Raw genomic sequence first — 20,171 nt, forward strand, 5'->3', positions numbered from 1 at the left:
ACACACACACACACACACAACTCTAAACAAAACACCACAGGTTGGGCAGTAGCCTTAGTGTATTGATAATGAATGCTCTATGAATCATTGCATGAGTAAAAAAATACAAATGGAAAGAGATGCTTACATCACAGACATGTACACTCAGCGAAGAGTCTTCAGATCAACACAAAAATACATACAGTACTGCAGGAGGATTGTTTTTTATGTCATTTTTTAAAATATCAATTTGGGAAACATTCCTCTATTTCATGTTGATTTTCAGCCACTTACAAACACGTTCATTCGAAGGCCCCGTTTTATAGATCAGAACCTTTAAGTGTCAAGACTTAGCAGTTTTAATCTATTAAACCATACTTTTAATTTCTATTAGTCACAGCAGGAATAATATTAGTTAATCAAAACATAAAACGCCCCGACAGTCCACCAAAACATGGATGGAACCACAGCTGTATCATCTGGATAACGCATGTTAAGTGTTTAAAATAACGACCTCAAATCATCTGTTTTTGTACATTCAATCAAAATCAAGGCATTTCATTTTCACTTGTTCATATACACATCCAGTATTACACTCGCCTTGACAATGACCTGCTGCTGGAGTCACTTGCTCTGCAGGTATTAATGCACACATCATGTACAGTGTTCATGTCACACACAGTGATACAAACATAACATAGAAATCTCAGTCTTGGGTGTCAAAGAGTTAATCAGGTGGTTATCAAAGGAAACCAAGAGGCTGTAAATCTCTGAACAGCTATGAGTAACCCTTTGAGTTTTATACACAGAACCAACTGTACAAATCGTACAATAACAATCTTGAAAATGAAGCACTTTTTTTTAGAATTATAATATTTTTATCAATTCATCTCTATACAGTTATTTTGATTATCTTTAAAACAGCCTCACTTTTCAGCCACTGTAAAGTTTTTTTTATAATCAACTTACACAACATTATTTATGCACAGCTCAATGCCCGGCTCTGTTGAACATAACATATGCACTCTCTCTGATCTGATTTTGTAACATTCGTTGTCAATAAAGTTAAAAACTCTTGATGTGTTTAACATTGGTATTTCAAGCGGGTAAAGACAGACCGAGACGTCCATCTATCAAACAGTAAACTTATTGCAGTTTTTTATATGATAAGCTATTTTAGGCCAAAGGCAAATTTCCATTCTTAACTGAGTGAAGAATAAAGTTGAATATTGACCGGATGGTGACATATGAATCATACCAGCTGGTATACAGTGCAATACATCCCTATTAAATCTGAATGCAGAGGCATCCAAATGTCTTTTTTTTTTTATCTAACTGCCTACGTACAAAGTGTAGTCAGGAAAATTTATCTTTTTGTTTTGGTTAAACCATTCTAGCAGACTGAATGTGCCTGTGTTGATTACCAGTGAGTGTTTTCATCCCTGACAAACACAAACACACCCTATTAAACCTCGTCTGGCTTCAGGAGTGCAACATCTGGCGACGTGTTCATCAATCCCACTGACCTGCGTGAATGTACAGGACACTATGAGGGCAAAGCGACAAGCTGACACACACACACTTTCACCACACCACATTTCAATTATGACACTGCTCGTCTGGAGGTGCTGTAACTCAAGCTGGTGCCGCCGCCGCTCTTGTGCGAGATCTTGAGTGTCGTGGCAACCGTCAGGCTCGGCGTCATGGCAACAGGGAAGCTGGAGGTTGCGGCCGCTGCGAAGCCGACTGTCGCGGCAATGGAGGGGGCTGGTTCATTTGGGCATCCGTACTGGAGCAAGATGTCGACACACTCTTGGCTGCCAGCACTGCGAGCCAGAGCCAGCGCCGTCTGCCCCTGAGCATCCCGATACCGAACATCACAGCCATACTGAAGTCAATGAGAGGGAGAAGAAATTTAAAAAAAAAAAAAACAGGATTAGGTTATGTAATTATACCCTATTCCACATTTTTATGGCTTCTTGGGACTAAAAGCTGACAGGACTATCTTAAATTATCCCAACAGGGTGTGACTCAGTAAGCTTTAGTGCTTTTCACACACATACGTAGATCACCTTGAGTGGTCTGCTGAGTCATCTGTTTTAACAGTTTTTGTTTCTTGCTGAGTGTATTACTTAGAGGTTGTTGAAGGGTAACATTTATTAATTTGCCATTTTTGCATAACTCAAAGTGATGGTTTGCTGTGATCATATATTTTACACCGAGAAGACATTTAAAATGATTTCACACCTTGTCAACATTGCCTTTTTTGGGGGGGTAATATGAAATTTCAGTACAAAGGTTTTATCGACTCCTATATCACAACTGGCAAATGATGTAAACTGAGGAGGAGGGAAACACACCCAAACCAGAAGCTGCGTCATCACCACATCGGCCTGCTGACAGGCAGCATGTAGGGCAGAGCCAGGAAGCCGCAGCGCCAAGAGCGACCTGGAGGAGAGCGCCAGGCTGAGAGGGGCATTAATGTCCTCCTTAGTGCAGTGGGCCAAAAAGAGCAGCAGCTTGGGGAGGTTGTGCTCCATCACTGCCAACAGAAGACGGCCAGATAGTGTGATGTCTGGGCCCTCGCTAGGGGTGGGAGGTGGCAACGGCGCCACAAACAGTTTCTGCTCATATTTGGCCCTGATCCATGACTCACGTTCCTCTCTGGACAAGCAAAGGGAGATGATGAGGAGAGGGTGAATTACCAGTGGAATACATTTACAGATTTTTGTCGTTCTGCTGCTAAACATTGTTAAAAATATCTTTCCACTAAACTCAGACACATAATATCTTAGTATGCAGCATATACTGCACCTACATAATGTAAAACAGTGTCAGCCTATTGTATCTAACATTATTGGGATTTTGGACCTACTGTGCTTACCGAGTAGCATCAGGCATTGGTTTACGATGTCCCAGGGTGCGCGCCTCCCATATACTGTTGACCATGTGGTTGCCAATGGCGCTAAGAACCAGCGTGAGCTCTCGTGGCAGATCATCGAGGTCCAGGGAGCGAACACGCGATAGGTGGGTCCCCAAGTTTCTGTGGATCCCAGAGCACTCGATGCAAATGAGAGCGCCCAGATTCAGACTGGCCCAGGTTGGATCTTGGAGAGGAAGAGTACACACAAACAAATTAGGCTTCCACTTCATTTGAAATTGATCTGCATGCATATGGTTGACAGATTTCTCCGATATTAATCTGTTCCACAAGCAGCATTCACATGTGAAAAATGTGCCAGTTTGGCTATGCCATACCACAAGTGTCTGAAGTCGTGTGAAATCCTGTTTGGACAAATTTTAAAGCAGAGCTATGAACTCTGCAGCCAGTGTGCCAGACTATATACTCCCCTGATGGACTTTTAAAAGTGTTCCAACATCAGAGGAATATTCAACATTTGATCTATTTTTGTTTGTATTTGGTAATATCTAAGACGCAGATTTTAATTATAAGGTATATTAATAAAATGTATTTTTATTGAAAATTATGCTTTACAGCTCACTCCTGCTGTGCTGAACTTAAACCCCACATGTCAAAATGTCTGCATGTCCCTTCCTAATTGACTTGTTTACCTTGCAATTAACATTGTTTTGGCAGGTATTTTTCCTTACTGAAGTAAGTAAGTTATTTCAAAGCCTGGATGACAACTTAATTCAGTCGAGCGTTTAGGTTAAAGCCTCATCTTCTAAATGAACAAGTTAACAAGTTTGGTTTTTTTGCCTGCAAAATGTCAACTCATAATAACACGAGATGAAAACAATAAGACTTTCATTCCTTGTTTACAAAATTTGTGCATGCAAGAGCTATGGTAAAATTCAAGAAACGCAAAAACAAAAAAAATTGTTTCATGGCCCTATCAATGATCGTTCCAATATTGCTAATACTTTGTTTTTGTGTAAACTTTCCATGTTGATAAAAACGTTGCAGTCTTTCAAATAGACAAAATAAGGGCAAAGGATCAGGGGAGTTTTGCGACGATGACACATGCATACGGTTGAATTGGGAGGAAATGGGTAAAGTACCAAACCTAGACATGCATGGACAGGTACAAAGAGGATAAATATATAAAATATAAATGAGTCATATAAAGTCACTAACTTGGAGCATCACAGTCAACACAGAAGTTGTTGCCCTTTGCATTGCGAATCGCCTGAAGAGCCACTGCTTCACTCTGGCTGTTCTTGCGAGCCTGTGAAAAATGCAGTATATGATCAAAATGAAAGAAACACCAGCAAACTTCCCTCTGTGATATTAGCCCTGTTGTAGCTACTCTCCTTACTAATGATTATAATTTCCAAATCTCCCTTTGGAAACGCCGTGGAAGATGGCTATAATCATCATTATGTACTAACCATTTAAAGCTGTAAAATTAAGGGTTTGGGCCTCCTAGGAAATACAATGCCATAACACTAAAAAGGAAATGCATCATGGGATTGTGGTTATCATTATATTAGTGGCAATTATCATTTTTAGAGATCATCTATCTCAATCCAAACCAGGATGTGTTCCCCACTCAAGAACAGAAACCAGCCCAACCCATTAGTGTTAACCCATTAATGGCCAATCAAATTAACTGCCCTCATCCCTTTTAAAAGTAGCAGCAGTAACAGTGTCCTAATGGGTCGATGTCAGATTCTCCTGAGAGAAAACTGCTCTTCTTCTGGAATCCCATGGTGCAAATATACAGCGAACAAATATGATTATAAGGCACTCCAATGTACTTCCTGGGGCCGATAATGCAACTTACAAATTTGAATTTACAAATCAGGAGATACTGAATTCGCTGCATGCTGTCTGTACATAATGACTCACATAAGTTCTCCTAGAATAAAAATGATACCTTGTGGTACCATTAGTGTGTGTCCATTATAACAATCTGTGGCCAATATTTTTCTTACTTTACTTAGATACATTTTCTGTACCCGTGCACTATGGTAAATTGTTAATGGGCTGCATTTATATAGCACCTTTCTGGTCTTCTGACCATTCAAAGTGCTCTACAGTACATGTCAACATTCACCGATTCACACACATTCATACGCTGATGGCAGAGGCTGCCATGCAAGGTTCAACCTTCTCATCGGGATCTAATCTAATGCACATTCACACACACACACACACACTCACTCACACACCGCCGGCGCAGCCATTGGGCGCAAGTTGGGGTTCATTATCTTGCCCAAGGACACTTCGACATGCAGACTGGAGGCGCCGGAGATCAAACCACCGACCTGCTCTACCTCCTGAGCCACAGCCGCCCATGAATGTAAAAACTATGATGCCACTACTACAGTATAATACGGTCTAATACATTGGCCTAATTGAGGGCCAGGACACAACTAGTTGTGATTTCACAAATCATGCTCCTAGATACACGCTTTAAACTCAGATGAGTGGAGAGAAACTTTCCCCCTTCAACAGATGAATGCGAAAACAGTCTTCTAGTGTGTGTGACTCGGCCAACTGCAGCCTTGAGAATAACTCTGGAAACACAGACACAATTTCATACCAATATGGGCATCAATATAGCACTGCGCTAATTGAGCTGCATAAACACGTTTCTGGCCATCTCCATGAAAGCAGGTGCATTTGGGAGCACAAAGTCATCAAGAAGGCGCAACTTGCATAAAGGGCATTGTGGTTGTGTTCCTCTGCCAGTTTTGCGTTTGTATAAAATAGTATGCATGTAATGTTTTCTGAGAGTAAGATACAAACAAATGTGCTTATGTTTTCTCACTGTAAATCTCAGTGTACATATATGTCTCCAAGAGTGCATTATATGCCTTTGCCTTCTGGTGTGCTTTACCTTGTTCTTGCTGCTCTCACACAGCTGTAGGCTAGCCAGGATCTGGCTCTCGATGGCTTGAACCCAGGAGTCCCTCTCCTCCACACTCTGGGCTTCAAAGTGCCATGTCTGACCAGTGCTCGACACAATGAGGAAGTCAAAATTATCCTCATCTGACAGGAAAACATGAACAGGCCGAAGAGATTTTTAATCTGTGGTTATTTCATGCAGAAAAAAAACTTTTCATCCAGAAACATTTATAAACATAAAGAAAAAGACTGTTTGAGTTTGCATGCATCAGTGTGTTAAACATTCATATTTTACCGCAATTAGAAACAAATAAGTCTTTTTTATGTTAGTGCACTAGCCAATTAAAACTAAAACTTTAACCTACATGCTAAAATGTACATACAGTACATGTACATGAAAGAATATCAATCGAATATTAGGAATTTATCCATGCTGCAACAGGAGCTTGACGTACAGAGGGCCAGACAGAGTTTAGAAGATGCAAAGCAACAGATCAGCATTACCTGTCTTGCTTACGTTCCTTAAGCTACCAAAGCTTTTAAGTTTCCACATTTTGCGCTTGGCTGCATGAGAAAATCGAAAATGTCACAGAAAAACCGAAGAGAGAAAGAGAGAAATAATACAAATGACACTTTATCCAATTTTATCAATTTATCCAAGTTATCAATTATTATTATTACTTTTTCAATAATTCACAACATATCAAAATTGTCAGAATATTATTATTGCCTTGCTTAACGCTGAATGTAAAAACACAGTTGGAGTTCTTTATGTTTACCATCTGCTTGGCCGATGGTTGCATCTCCCTTCTGGTTCATGCTCTTCTTTCTGCGATGCTTCTTCCTGTCTGTCACTGGGGAGGCGGAGCCTACATCTTTGGTGGAGGAGGAGCTGGACACGCCCTCCACTGCAGAGTCTAGTAAGATGAAATTGTACCAAATTATATGAATCTGGTACAAAGACAAGCATGATTATAAGTGATGATAAATACTGTATGCACAAATGACGTTCTTTTTCTCACCAACACTTTGAGCGTGGTTAGATAACGTGGAAGGACATCGCTGCACGCCTCTGTTACTCCTCAGGAACAGTGCACCACCCAGCCCTTCCATTTCCTCCACTTGCAGGAGGCCACTGGTACTTACAGGAACTAAAAACATGATGGCAAACATGTACTTAATAATAGAGTAATTTAGCCAAACATGTAATGTAAAACTGAACTACTGGGATTTTAAAAAATACATTAATGATTCTGTATGAATACAGGAAAAAGTTAAAGATACACAAGAATTACTGAAGAAGTCCTCAAAAAGACACTGAGGGGGGTTACTTTTATCTTTCACGCATCCTTGCAAAACTTTTGAAATCCCTTATGATGCTCTTTTGTTCTTTTACAAAGGCTTTGCATCCTCTTGCAATTTTTTTTCCTTCCTGGCACAAAGGCTTGACCCCCTCCTCACAAAAAAGTCTTTTAAGATCCAAGGAACAGTGAATTTACTGAAGGTCGGACTTCTGCTTTCTCCCATCTCCACCTATTTATCATGTTTTTTATTTTAATTATGACCATACCTACTTATTCCCATTCAGTGTCACAAGGCTCTCCGTTCCATCTAACTTACATGTTTTTGAACTGTGGAGGACATAGACACAGTATCCATAAAGAAAAGGACCAGGGTGGAGATTCCAAATCACCAACAACTGATGAAGCTACACCTCAGCAAAATGCTGCATCACACCACAGTAACAGGCTATGAACCTGGTATTTTATATAAGTTAGGTTTATTGTTATAATTCCTCTGATAGTCAGGAAGAAGAATTGGTTTAGCTGTGTTTACTTTTTGAAATTCTCCACATCCTCTCATGGTGTACAATGCAGAAAACGTGTTTATTCTTTGACCTGGGCTGAGTCCCTCGGGTCCCTGCACATCTTTGACTCGCCCATTGAGCCCGACTGGGGGGCCGCAGGTTGGTACAGCGCGTGGTGGCCGCTTTCCCGGCACCTTCACCGTCACCCGCAGCAGATCCATCTCTTTCCCTGGGGAATTTAGCATGTAGTCCTGCCAAACCAAACATCAGCCATTACCATCAACCACCAGCTGTTGGTGGTGCTTTCAGCAGCAAAAAGCCTTTAAAGCGCTCTGTCAGCACTCTGACTCACATTGACACTGGAGTGATAGGAGAGTATGCCATCGTTGGACAGCGTGACATACTTCTTCTTCCACTCTTTGTTGAGCGAGTTCCCGCTGCGCTTCAGCAAGATGCCCTGATGGAGGTGACAAAACAGAAGAGTGAGAATTTATTGCTAATGTCTCGTGTGTTAATCTCACACATTTCGGCAGCATGATGCCTGCTGGCTGCCAAAAACACCCACAATCTATTCATCAGGCCAATATGGAAGATCACAACACACATCACTCCAAACGATGAAACTGCTGTCACACATTTAATTTCAAGTGACTGCTGGTGTGATGTCCTCTGCAGAGGGTCATTAGATATATCAGATTTGTTTCTGCATCAAGTGCAAATCTGTGTCCTACCTGTTTGATGGGAATTGAGCGTCCACTGCCCAGATCTCCCTTACAGTCTGCACTCCGTCTGTTTGAGTCACTGCCTCTCCGGCCCTAGACGAAGGACAAGAGGAGCAATAACTGCATCAGAGGCAAGAATGGGGTGATTGGTTAGGATTATAAATATCATTTATGTCTCTAACTTTATTTTGGAAAATAAATACGGAATCTCTCCTTGCCAAAAAAGTATTTGGAATTGTGAATGGGGTTTTCTGTTGATTTATTGGTGCCATTTGGACTTAAATTAAAGCTGCTCTAATCAATATTTTTCTATTAACAATGGATCGAATGATTAAGTGTTATGTGAAAGGGGGTCACTCATAGTGGCAAACCAACAGACTCTGCAGTTCCTCTCTTTTCTACTAAGTATTTTAGCGTCTTTCTGCTCATTGTTTTGGTTTAACTTCCTGCACCTTTACTGTTTTGGTTCAGTCTCACCACTCTCATCAACCTCAATACCAGACACAGCAGGAAACTGTTTTTAAGCAAAAAGCCTATAAAAAAATAACTGTATGCTACCTGCCCACCATTAAATGGCAGACAAAGTTAGCAGCTAGCTGGTGAACATAGTGGAAAATTTAGCAGCTTAACAGTCAAATATTTCTCTTAGGAGTTAATGGAGAACCAAAACAGAGCTAAAATGAGAGTGAATATATATATATATATATATACACATATATATATATTGGACTTGCATTCACCATGTGGCCAGAAATATGACTCCAAATTAAATGCTGATGTTTGTGTCTGTATATTTACCGCAAATCGGGATGTGCGTCTTCGGGTGGCACTGCGGACCGACCCTGGGGTGGCACTGTCCTGTTTCTCCCCTCTCACTGTCCTGCCGATCTCTTTATGACTAATCACAGGAGTGGAGGGAAGTGATGAGGAGTAGTCACTGCTCTGACCACCATTACTGGCCTGAGTGAGGGGAGATAGAGGGTGATAATTGAGTTTATTATGAGTGGAACTTGAATTAAATTTTTTTCTGAGAACATCCTTGGTGTTTGTTTTGACTTGTGAACTAGTTTGGGTAAAATTGTAATTACCAAAAAAAAAAAAAAAAAAAAATCAAGTTTTTATTTTCCTGCAGTGGTGGTGCCCCCTACATTAGTGTTCTCCAGGGGGACTGAATTTTTTGTTGTGACTGATTATGTCGGTACTGTAATTGGATCGGTCCAATATCTGTTTGCTGTTGCTTTATGCTGTTAGGCTCACCTGTGATTTGAGCACTCCTCACGTTACTCTTGGACTCTATATCCAATCACGTAGTAACATATGAAGTACTGATGTTACAGGCCTACCTGTTGCTGTAAGTTTTCACAGTTATTTGCCATCACCACAATCTGATACACAGCGTACAGATTGTAAAGGCCCTTGAGGCAAATTTGTGATTTGTGATATGGGCTTAATACAAACGGACCCATTAAAGACAGAAAGCTAAGGCCAGCAAGAGCCTCTTCTTTGCATAATGCGGGACAAACAATGACCCAGCAGGTGTTGAAATAACATAAAGCAAAGATAACATGTAATAATAAGTGCTAACATTTCACTCGGAATGTTCGTAAGAAAGTGCTAACTTAATTGCACGACGGGTCCTCCCAAATGTTTCATGTTGTATAGGAACAGACTAACGGTACCTAATCAGAGCTACAGTATGTGAGCTTGTTGAAAAAGGGTGAACTGTCTTCTATCAATGTCGGTAGGCTATATAAGGCTATAACGTGCTGTAGTTGGTAGTGCACAACGGTAACTGACAGAAAATCTCTTTGCAACACTGTCCCTCAAATGTCCACCCAGACACCTGGACATTGTTTCTACAAATATGTCCAAAAACAGTTTTATCTCAGTTTGAAAAATGGAAAATGATGCACAATAGTTGCCTTATCATTTTAGATCATATTTCCTTGTACAATAATGATTTAAAGTTTGACTTTAAAAATAATCTCACAGCAAATCTAAAATATGCAACAGACTCAGCAAGAAAAGGTGCAGTTAGATGGTATGACTTTGTACCAGTTTTCTGACAGATGGTCCGTAACAGTTTTACCTGTCCTGGAAAGATGCCAGACACTGGGGTGGAGCCTCCAGAGTGACTGGGAGAGTTAGGGAGAGATTTACAGGAAGCCAGTAGAGCAGCTTGCTTCTTGGCTGCCATAATCTTCTGAGCAGCTGTGGAACAAAAAAACTTATCATAAGCAGTAAAAAAGCCATATCCTTCATATATCTGTTTACTCTGCAGCATTCTTCATTATGATTTGGTGTGACAGGGACACATACCATCAGTGAAGACTCTGTTCACATTGAGGCCGTACGTAGCGCAGGTTTCATAGTAAGTGCAGCGCCGCACATCTGAGCATAGCTGTCTGGCCCTGGCATCATCTATTACTCTGGGGTTGCTGCTGCTGATCTTATCTGGAGAAAGCACAAATACAACAAGAGTTCACCTCTGCAAAGATCTGAATCAAAGTACATGTTGTGTGCGAGTGTCTTACCCTGTGTGCCGACTACTACGAACGGTATCTCAGTGACCGGCCGGTGGATAGCAAGCTGGTGGTAGATTTTGTAAACTTCCAGGAAGCTGGCCTCATTTTCCAAACTGAAGACCAAGATAACTGCATCCACCCAACTTGCAAACTGAAGAGAAGGCAGAAAAAGAATGGTACTCAAAAAAACGTAAGAGCAGGCTGATAGTAAGGACTAACTTCCACAAAGTTTAATTAGTTGTCCAGATTATCCAAGTTCAGGTCAGTTCCTAACCCACCTGAGCACCAGGGAGTTCTGTCTCCTCTCTGATTATCAACAGGTGGCTCTGTCCGTCAACCAGGACGTCTTTAATGTACTGGCGCCCTAGAAAAAATATAGGAAGAAACAAGTAATTTACTGTAAGACTCCCAGTGAAATGTTACACCTGTGTATGAGAGGTAAAAAGGTCTGTTGTCCGTTGACACAGAAAGACACACAGAAATGTTGTAGATGAGGATGTGTGAAACCAACCCTCAGCGTTCTCCAGTGGCAGGTAACTTCCTGTCAAGTGTCTGTGGACCAGAGCAGACTTCCCGCTGCACAGACCTCCCAAAACACCCTGATGAACAAACACACAGATGAAAAGAGGGTAGATATTAATTTAGTATTTCATCCTGATCACCGGTTTGTAAAAGAAGTGTCTTAATGCTTACCAGGTGAAGTTCTTGCACAGTTTGGCTGATGGTCCATTCTTGACTGCTGGTGCATCCAGCTGAGTACAAAAGAAGTAAATGGAGTAATTAATAAAAAAGTATAAAGTAAGCTCAGTGCTGCAATGATTTGATGTACTGCTAACTGGTGGTTTGGTAAGAAGATGCAGTTACAAAGGGTAGAAAAGGCAAAGATGTAGTTGCTGGAAGGTGTGTTTTCACTTTTTATGGAGCTAACAGACTGATAATTACATTTTTGATTTTGGTTCACATTGCACAAATTGAGCAAGGAGATATGTCATTTCTGGCTACCATCTTAGTTTGGATTAAGATGTCTCGCACTGTGACTCGCTGTAATGGTAAAACACGGGAGGCACAAAGTGAAGCTAATCCCATCTCTGCTCTATACCCACAAATATGAAATCATCCTCAATTTCAAAAACAGAAAACAATTTCTGACTAGAAATACTGCCTCGCAGTTGTACGCCTCCACCAACCAGTCCAGTTGTAGTTTACGTCCATGTCTGTCCAGACTCATATAATATTTGTAGCAAAGGAATGTAATAAAAAGTATTAACTGTATTTTCCTTGTATATGTTCTATGCCATGAGATGACAGTATGCCATGACAGTAGACGATGCTTCAGATATGGATGAAGCTATAAATTCTATAAAGCGGATGCTTCACACATATCTTCAACCCGGCAGCACAGAAGATCTACACAGTCACCAGAGTTTCAAGGTGGACACCCAAAATTAGTGTCACCAATTCAGTATCCAACCAAATGTGAAATATAGTCATAATCTCCCCTTCAATTTCTTGAGTTATGGTGTTGAATAATGTCCAGAAAGGTGTTTTTGCAGAACCTTGTGATGTCACAGTGAAGTTGACCTTTGACCTTTTGGATATAAAATGTCATCACTTCATCATTTTATCCTATTAGACATTTGTGTGAAACTTTGTCATAATTAGCGTATGAATTCTTGAGTTATGGCCAAAAATGTGTTTTTTGAGGTTACCGTGACCTTGACCTTTGACCTTTGACCACCAAAACCTAATCACTTAATCCTTGAGTCCAAGTGGACGTTTGTGCCAAATTTGAAGAAATTCCCTCAAGGTGTTCCTGAGATATCGCGTTCACAAGAATGGGATGGACATACATATGGACGGACAGACGGACAACCTGAAAACATAATGCCTCTGGCAAACAAGAAACAGAGGAGATTAGCCTCAATTGACATTGAAAAGAGATCTTAACAACTCCAAACTGTCATATTAACATGTTGTAAACATCCAAATTCGTCACCAACAAATCCATGAGTTACCTGTGGTTTGTCCAGAATCAGGAAAATGTGTAGGAGCGTAACACCCTGCTTTCCAGTCATTGTGCTAAGCTAAGCTAAACACTCCCCAAGCCTATTTCTATACTGACCAAACAAAGAAATTGATATTGATCCTCTCATCTAACTCTGGCAAAGTTAATAAAAACGCCTTCTTCCTAAGATGTTGGGGTGAATTCCTGTAAAAAAAAGTCCTGGCTGACTGCTGGCCAGGTTTTGCCTGACTGCCTGCAGGCACAGCACAGTGAGGAGTGTCAGGGTGTCCAAGCCTCCCATCTGGGTGCAGAGAGGCTGCAGCTCCCAGCGAGGTACCCAGAAAATCCAATCAAGTGTACAACCATGCAGGTCTGCATGAGTTAGGGAGCATGCCAGATATCTTTAGTTCATCCCAACACTGTAAAACACATCACTCTTTTGCCTCGTACTGTAGTTATTCTGCAAAAACTCCTCCTAACAAGTCATTTATTCTTTTATTCAGCCTTGAAGACTTATTCATCTTATAACACGGTGAGATAACTCATCTTATTCCCAGTGCAGTTTCCCTCATTTCATGAATTTATAGAAGTCAGTGAAACAAGACATAATATGCCAGTTGGTGCTCTGTGGTACTGAGAAGAGGAAACCTGATACAAAAAGACTCAAATAACAGAGGAGTCAAATAACAGGAAATAAAAATGTACAGTTTTATCAAAAATGCTTTAAGTTGTTATTATCTATTATTGAGTCAGCATGTGGATTAAGATCATTTGCAGTATAAGTTGACTTGTTTTGATCATTTCTTGAGAATTATCATTGTTTTGATACTATACTACATGTATTAAATATTCCATGAAAAGGAGAAACTGCACTGAGAGGAAATGAGTAGAATTATTGCAATTGTGACTTTTCCTTGTAAGAAAAATACATTTTGAGGGGTGAAAATGAGACCAAATCACTTGTCAAGGTGGATGTTTTTCATACTGAATGACCAATAGTGAGACTTTGGTTAGTTCTGTGTGAAATGTATTAAAATCAAACAAAAACAAAATGGCTCTTTAAGAAATGATAGAAGATAACTGCTATGAAGTGAGGTGTTAGGTTGAGGCAGACGTCAGCATTTCCAGAGATCTTTGAATTGCGTCAGAAATATAATAAATCTAAGCTCATACAGGGTATAAAATAATTCTGTAAAAATGATTTTATTTAAATAGAGACGTGTAACGTTTCTAAAGTAAATGAACACATTGAAAATCCAGTGAACCTTCTGTCATTGCAATATAACTTGAAGTACAAAAATGATTTATTACCATTTATTGTTTTCAGGCTTTGTTTTTAGTGATGAGGACATTCACTTGGCAGTGACAACATGATGACAGAGTGTTTATATAAAAGAACTCATGATTATAAATAGTAGCTGTATTGTAGCGAAATATATCTAGTTCATTGGTGAAATGTTCCTGCAGCTGTGCTGGTACATTTGCACATGCTTTATCAGGTTTAATACTGATAAGACTAAAATAAATAAACACTCATTACGGAGGTACAGACAGCAAGGTAAGTTACATTTTTTTTAGTTCTTACTGGAGTCAAAGTGTTATAGCACTACAGGAACTGTTAGAATTTCTTTTTATTACTCCATAGCTCATTCTTTAATTCTCAGTTACTGTTATATTTGTTTCACACTGCAGGAAATATCGATCATGAGTCACTTACTCTCTCATATTCAGTGGTTAAGTTTTTCTAAAAAGAAATAACTCCACTAGTTTCAGGGCTGTAAAAAACAAGTGTCAATATTTTGAAAGGGGGAATAAAACAGATGAACGATATTTTATTAATTACATTTTTAAAGTCCCCATCCATTCAAAAATGTGTTTTTCTTATTGTTACTTAAGTTAGTAGATATTTGAGCTATACTGTGCAAATTGATGTATGTGCAGAGTTTGACACTGGAAGGATGTTTTCACATTCATCTATTGAAGGGGGAAAGTTTCGCTGGGCTCACTAAAAATCTGAGTTTAAGGGGAGTACCTGCGAGCAGGATTTGTGATATCATAACAAGCTCAGAGCCAATTGTGGTCCAGAATTCAACTGACACAAGTAAGATGTGGAAATGAGAATTGACTTTACAGTGAAGTAGGAGACATCCTGTGTCCAGCAGTTAAACTTCTGAAATGAAATATATTTGCATATTGATAGAATTTTTAATGAGGGAGAAGAGGAAGATGTAATTTTAAGGATTTTAACGAGATCATTGAACTTTTTTGTGGAAATACTATATTAAACACAATTATTCTTTAAAGTAGAGTATTTTATATCCATCTTAAAATATGTCTGGAGGGATTCTTTAAGTTCAACATGACATGACTTAAGGATATTTTGTAGTCTGGTTTGAGTGCAATAGCTCTATCCTCTGAAGGATGACAGCAAACTTGCATTAGTGAAAGGAAATTCAATAAAACAAACACACACAGCCATGAAGGACAACGTACACATCTGCAGACGTGAGGCTGAACAGAGAGAGATAAATGCCTGCAAGAGTGAACACATGCATCCAAATTCACAAACACACACTCAGCGTAACACTGATGAAGATTAATGTGGAAATCATCATCGTCACAGACGACTACACAGATACTGTTTGCACACACACACACACACACACACAAACACACTGAAGCTGTTGGGTCACGTTGTACCGGGCGGAGCCTCGGCGTCGGCCAGCTCTCTGGGGACACAGATTCTAACTTTAAACCCCCGTGACACTCCCTCATCCCCATCTTTGGGCAATCCCCACACCCACACTCCCCTCCATCAACAGCGTCACACCACAGACCAAATAGCATCTCTCACGGCTTTACTGTTGCCATGGCAACTCCATTTTCCAGAAGCCTCCAGCCCGGGTCTCTATACAATAAATGGTCTCTCATGGCTACAGCGACGTGTGTGAGAGGCATAGAAACATGATGTCCACCTGCACACATATGAAAGTGTGTCTCTCACATTCTGACATTGCTGAATAATATTTTCTGAAGTGAATTTCATAAATAATGTTAATCTCTCATCTGAATACTGACATAATATGCTGAAATTATAGGTTCATCATGACACCGTTTGGATTACGCTGCTCACAACACTAACAAAATATAGCGTTGACGAATGAATAGGCTCCATTTGGAGACTGATTAACTCTGTGCACAGAGCAGGAAGTAGCAGGTTCCCTCTCTCCTCACTCCTCCTACATTCCCCCTCTTCTCTCTTGTCCGATGAACACAGCTCTGTGTATCCCCAACCTTAATTATTCATGTCCCACTTACTCCTGACAAATTATTCAGAGCTTACGCCGATCCTACATTCTCTGTCATAGATGATTTTCTTTTGAATATATTAATAAAGATTAAAGATAGATAAAGTTGCATCATTTCCTTTATTTCAAATAGACAAGTCTGAATATTTCATGAGGTGTTTTTCTTAGTTTTTGACAAGACTGAAGTTATTTCTATTTGTTTGATTTTCCGGGGTGTGGGGAATTCCTCAAAACAGATATCCAAAACATTGAGCACATTAGTGACACTACAGAGTCAGATCATCACATTTTAACCAGGCTGTTAAAGATTTTTAACCCTTTCCACTGTTCAAATGCCTACAGTGAAACCGTCTAGTGACATACTGATAAAGTGAATCTGTAAGGAAGGGATGCACTTCTCACACATGTAAGATGTACTTTGATGGAAATCTGAAAACTTAGTCTCAAACATTAATGAAAATAAATTCCTATTTCAAGCTGTTTTTATTTATGCAGTCACATTTGTAGACACTGTAGTTTGGAAAATAGTTTATTTATTCATAGCTAACTAATATTCAATTATCTTAACCATAGACTGTATATAACGAGTCTATAATTGACATATTTCTAGCATCACATCCCAGCTTTTGTTTTTGATTTTTTCTTAATATGTAGATACATATTTATAGAAAATCTTAGAGCAGCAACAATGAGTCAATTAATTGATTAGTTGTCAACTATTAAATTCATCACCAACTATTTTGATATTTTGATTTTCTTAAAAAAAAAAGAATCCAAATTCTCTGATTCCAGCTTCTCAAATATGAATATTTTCTGGTTTATTTAGTCTTCTATGATAGTAAACTGAATATCTTTGGGTTGTGGACTGTTTGGGACTGAAGAAGACATTTGAAGACGTCATCTTGGGCTTTGGGAGACAGTGATCGACATTTTTCACCATTTTCTGATATTTTACGGACCAAACATCTAATCGATAAATCAAGAAAATAATCGACAGATTAATCGATAATGAAAATAATAGTTGCAGCCTTAGTAAACCTAGTGATCATTATATTACAGAGTGAAACCTGACAATTAACAAGATAGATGTCATGTAACTGTTTCACACATGCGGTTTATTTAAAAATGCATCCATAATTAACCTAAAAAACTCATATTTCAAACCCGTACATATCTTCCAGGCAAAATGTTTGCTCTGTTGTGCTCTTCTGTAGCTCCAAATGGAAGCGCAGTGTATGTTTTTCTTCTCTTTAGACCTGTGTTTCATCTCAAAGGAGTCCCATTTCATTAGATCTGATTGTGATTGTATTTTCACCAAAGTTATTTCAAGCAATTGTGTAGCTCTTACAAGTAGTTTCAGATACAATGAGAGCTCGGGGCAGTAATGAAACAGCAGAATCGTGTTATCAAATCCCTCAAAGACAGTAAAGGTTAGCAGCTGGGGTTTAAACCTGTTTCTTGGCCCTTTATATTATTAACCCATTACTTACAGTAGCATGTCACTAACACTAACACAGTTAATCTGTTAAGCTTTCAGCTAACACGTTCATGCTAACTTATCCATTCTTCTTAAAGCAAAGCAATCTTTGATCTTCTTAAAAGGAAAAGAAAAACTGCTTATTCTTGTTGAAATAAACACAGAAAACACTGTAAAGCCAAATTCAAATCCATTCAATTACCAGGTGCCAAAATAAATGAAATGTTTAGGTAAATTAATGAACTGTAAGCGCATTAGAGCATTACATGGACTGTAAGTGGGAGCAGGTTTTTGGTTTAGGTCCACATAGCTTCAGAGAGGGCAGTGTAAATGGCAATAAATATATGATCCTGTATAATCACATTAAACAAAATAGTCTTCTTAGTCACTTAATCTCAGCCCAAGTGAGCCCTGATGATTGAAGTAGAAACAGCAGATGTGACGGGTTTTCTCATGGAAGAGTAGTTTCTCATCTCGTCTATAGAGTTGTGTGAATGATTCAGCTGGTTCGTGTCACCAACAGCCCTCTTTAATATTGTTTTGTTATGCATGTGCAGCACTGTGGAGAGTCCAAATGTATGAAATGGTGAGCTGGTTTGATATAGTGGGCCCATTATAACTAAAATGTATGTTAAAAGTCCAGATAAGCTGCCATAATTCTCTGTCATACAGTAACGTTCTCTGTGTGTGAAGTAGATGCATGAGGTGAACCTACCTTCCTCCTCACTAGAGCCCCTCTCTACAGCTGGATAGAGGGGCGGTGCAGTGTTGACGCTGGGTGGCACAGCTGTACTTTTGGTGAAAATCCCACTAATGAACTTGAGCATCTTTCGATCACGGGCGGGAGCTCTCTGGATTGTTCCTCCCTGGCCGTCCTTCCCCTTCTTCAGGTCCTCAGAGAGGGAATGTAGGTCGCTGTTGTCCAGGGTACGACTTGTACCTTTTCTTTGAGGCCTGGGCACATCAGTGGAAGGAGGTGCAGGCAAGGAAACTGAAACTGTCTTAAATCTCTCCCCCTGAGGGCTGTCCCTGGTCATCACGCCTGTGAATCCTCCACTGATGGGAGCTCCAGGGCGAATGAGCGTGCCCCTACCATCGCTGTCGGCCCAGGACGCCCTGTAAGGCCCCAGAGTTGAAGCTGCCATTAAGGGGGACTGGTCCCCGATGCGGTTATCCCTCCGGTCCAAAGTCTTAGCAGAGTGATACAAGCTTGCATTGGCCTCTCTGAGCTCCCTCCAGCATGCAGAGTTGCCTCCTGCATGAGACCTCATCAGGACTTCAGGGCGCTGGCTGACCTGCGGCGGGACGGAAAAAGGGAGGCTGCAACGTGAACGACTGTTCAGGTCGGCTCCATTTTCACCCTTTAGGAAAAGCATGGGGGGCTCCCTGTAGAGCTCCGTCTTAGGACGCATGGCATCTGAGCGAGGCCCCTCTCTGCGCACAGTTCCCTCAAAGCTGGTTCCTCCGTACACTTTCACCATTTGCTTCACAGGTGGATGCACAAAAGAAGTGTCTTTGCTTTTACCGACCGATACAAAGTCTTTTTGGTGTCCATGAGTTTCTCTCCTCTCAGGTTTTCCCCAGTTCTTATTGGGGCTGCCATACTTGACCGGCACCTGTTCCAATTCCTCTTCCACCTGTGTGCTTTCTTTTTCCACCACTTGCACACATGCAGGTTCTTCTTCCCTTTTAGGGGCATCGCCTACCTCCTCTTCCTCCTCCCTCTTAGGGCTCCCTTCCCCCTCTGGAAGGGGCTCCTTCTCCACTTGGTTCCCCGCTACATCCTCTGGCACAGCCTCAACCTTCACCAGAGTGAGGGAAATGAGGTAGGTGGTGCGTTTCTGTGGGTTGCCTGCTTTGCTCATTGGGACAGCAGACCTGAGCACAGTGGCACCTGCTCTCTGACCTAGCCAGACCTGCAAACCTCAGTCATGGCAACCAGGACAAGACTGAGGCAGAAGAAAAAGAAAATCTACGATCAAATATGGATCAGACACCTGCTCAAACCTTGTGTAGCTGATGATGTCTCAGTCTGATCTATATGGCAGATGGAGTTGACAGGAATCCTGCCTTCCTTTCCTTTTACAGCCTTAATAAAGACATGAAGAGTCTGGAAGAAAAAAAGAGGAATTCTGCAAATTGCAAATTCAGAATATATTTAAAAGCCTGACCCAGCGGTAAAACAAGTCTAGACTATTTTTTAATGCCTCCATTAATCCTCTTCAATGCACACAGCTACTACTGGTCTCTACCACTGATTCATTCATAATCCTCTCCTCTCTTTCCTTTGCATTCCCTCTTAAACTCATTTATTCTGCACAAATCTGACATGTAGACAAATGGATAGATATAAGAAGACATTTCTTTCTACAGTGTTGATGACTTATAGCCTCTGATTTCAGCCTGGAATTATGCAACAGCCAATACATTCGGTTTATCCATTTCTTGACTCGGACTAAAATGAGCGCTGACTGAATAATGCCACCTTAATACAGTATGTGTCTTGGCTTTCGCTCATGTCATACCTTCATTT

At 40.4% G+C, this 20,171-nt stretch overlaps 1 protein-coding gene across 1 annotated transcript; it reads right to left on the reverse strand.

The window, feature by feature from the left end:
• Positions 1-41: 41 nt before the first annotated feature.
• Positions 42-20,079, reverse strand: LOC122981551 (arf-GAP with GTPase, ANK repeat and PH domain-containing protein 1-like). Its single transcript, XM_044350314.1, has 19 exons — positions 18,354-20,079; positions 11,542-11,600; positions 11,360-11,447; positions 11,127-11,212; positions 10,858-10,999; positions 10,643-10,777; positions 10,413-10,534; positions 9,122-9,283; positions 8,333-8,416; positions 7,954-8,058; positions 7,693-7,852; positions 6,817-6,945; positions 6,574-6,711; positions 6,299-6,358; positions 5,787-5,938; positions 4,079-4,169; positions 2,864-3,086; positions 2,340-2,643; positions 42-1,867 (listed from the first exon to the last, which is right to left on the reverse strand). The coding sequence occupies exons 1-19, from the start codon at positions 19,501-19,503 to the stop codon at positions 1,583-1,585; spliced, it is 3,675 nt and encodes a 1,224-aa protein (XP_044206249.1). The 5' UTR covers positions 19,504-20,079; the 3' UTR covers positions 42-1,582.
• Positions 20,080-20,171: the final 92 nt, after the last annotated feature.

This window comes from Thunnus albacares, chromosome 4 (assembly GCF_914725855.1).
Source record: "Thunnus albacares chromosome 4, fThuAlb1.1, whole genome shotgun sequence".
In the NCBI taxonomy this organism is placed as follows: Eukaryota; Metazoa; Chordata; class Actinopteri; order Scombriformes; family Scombridae; genus Thunnus; species Thunnus albacares.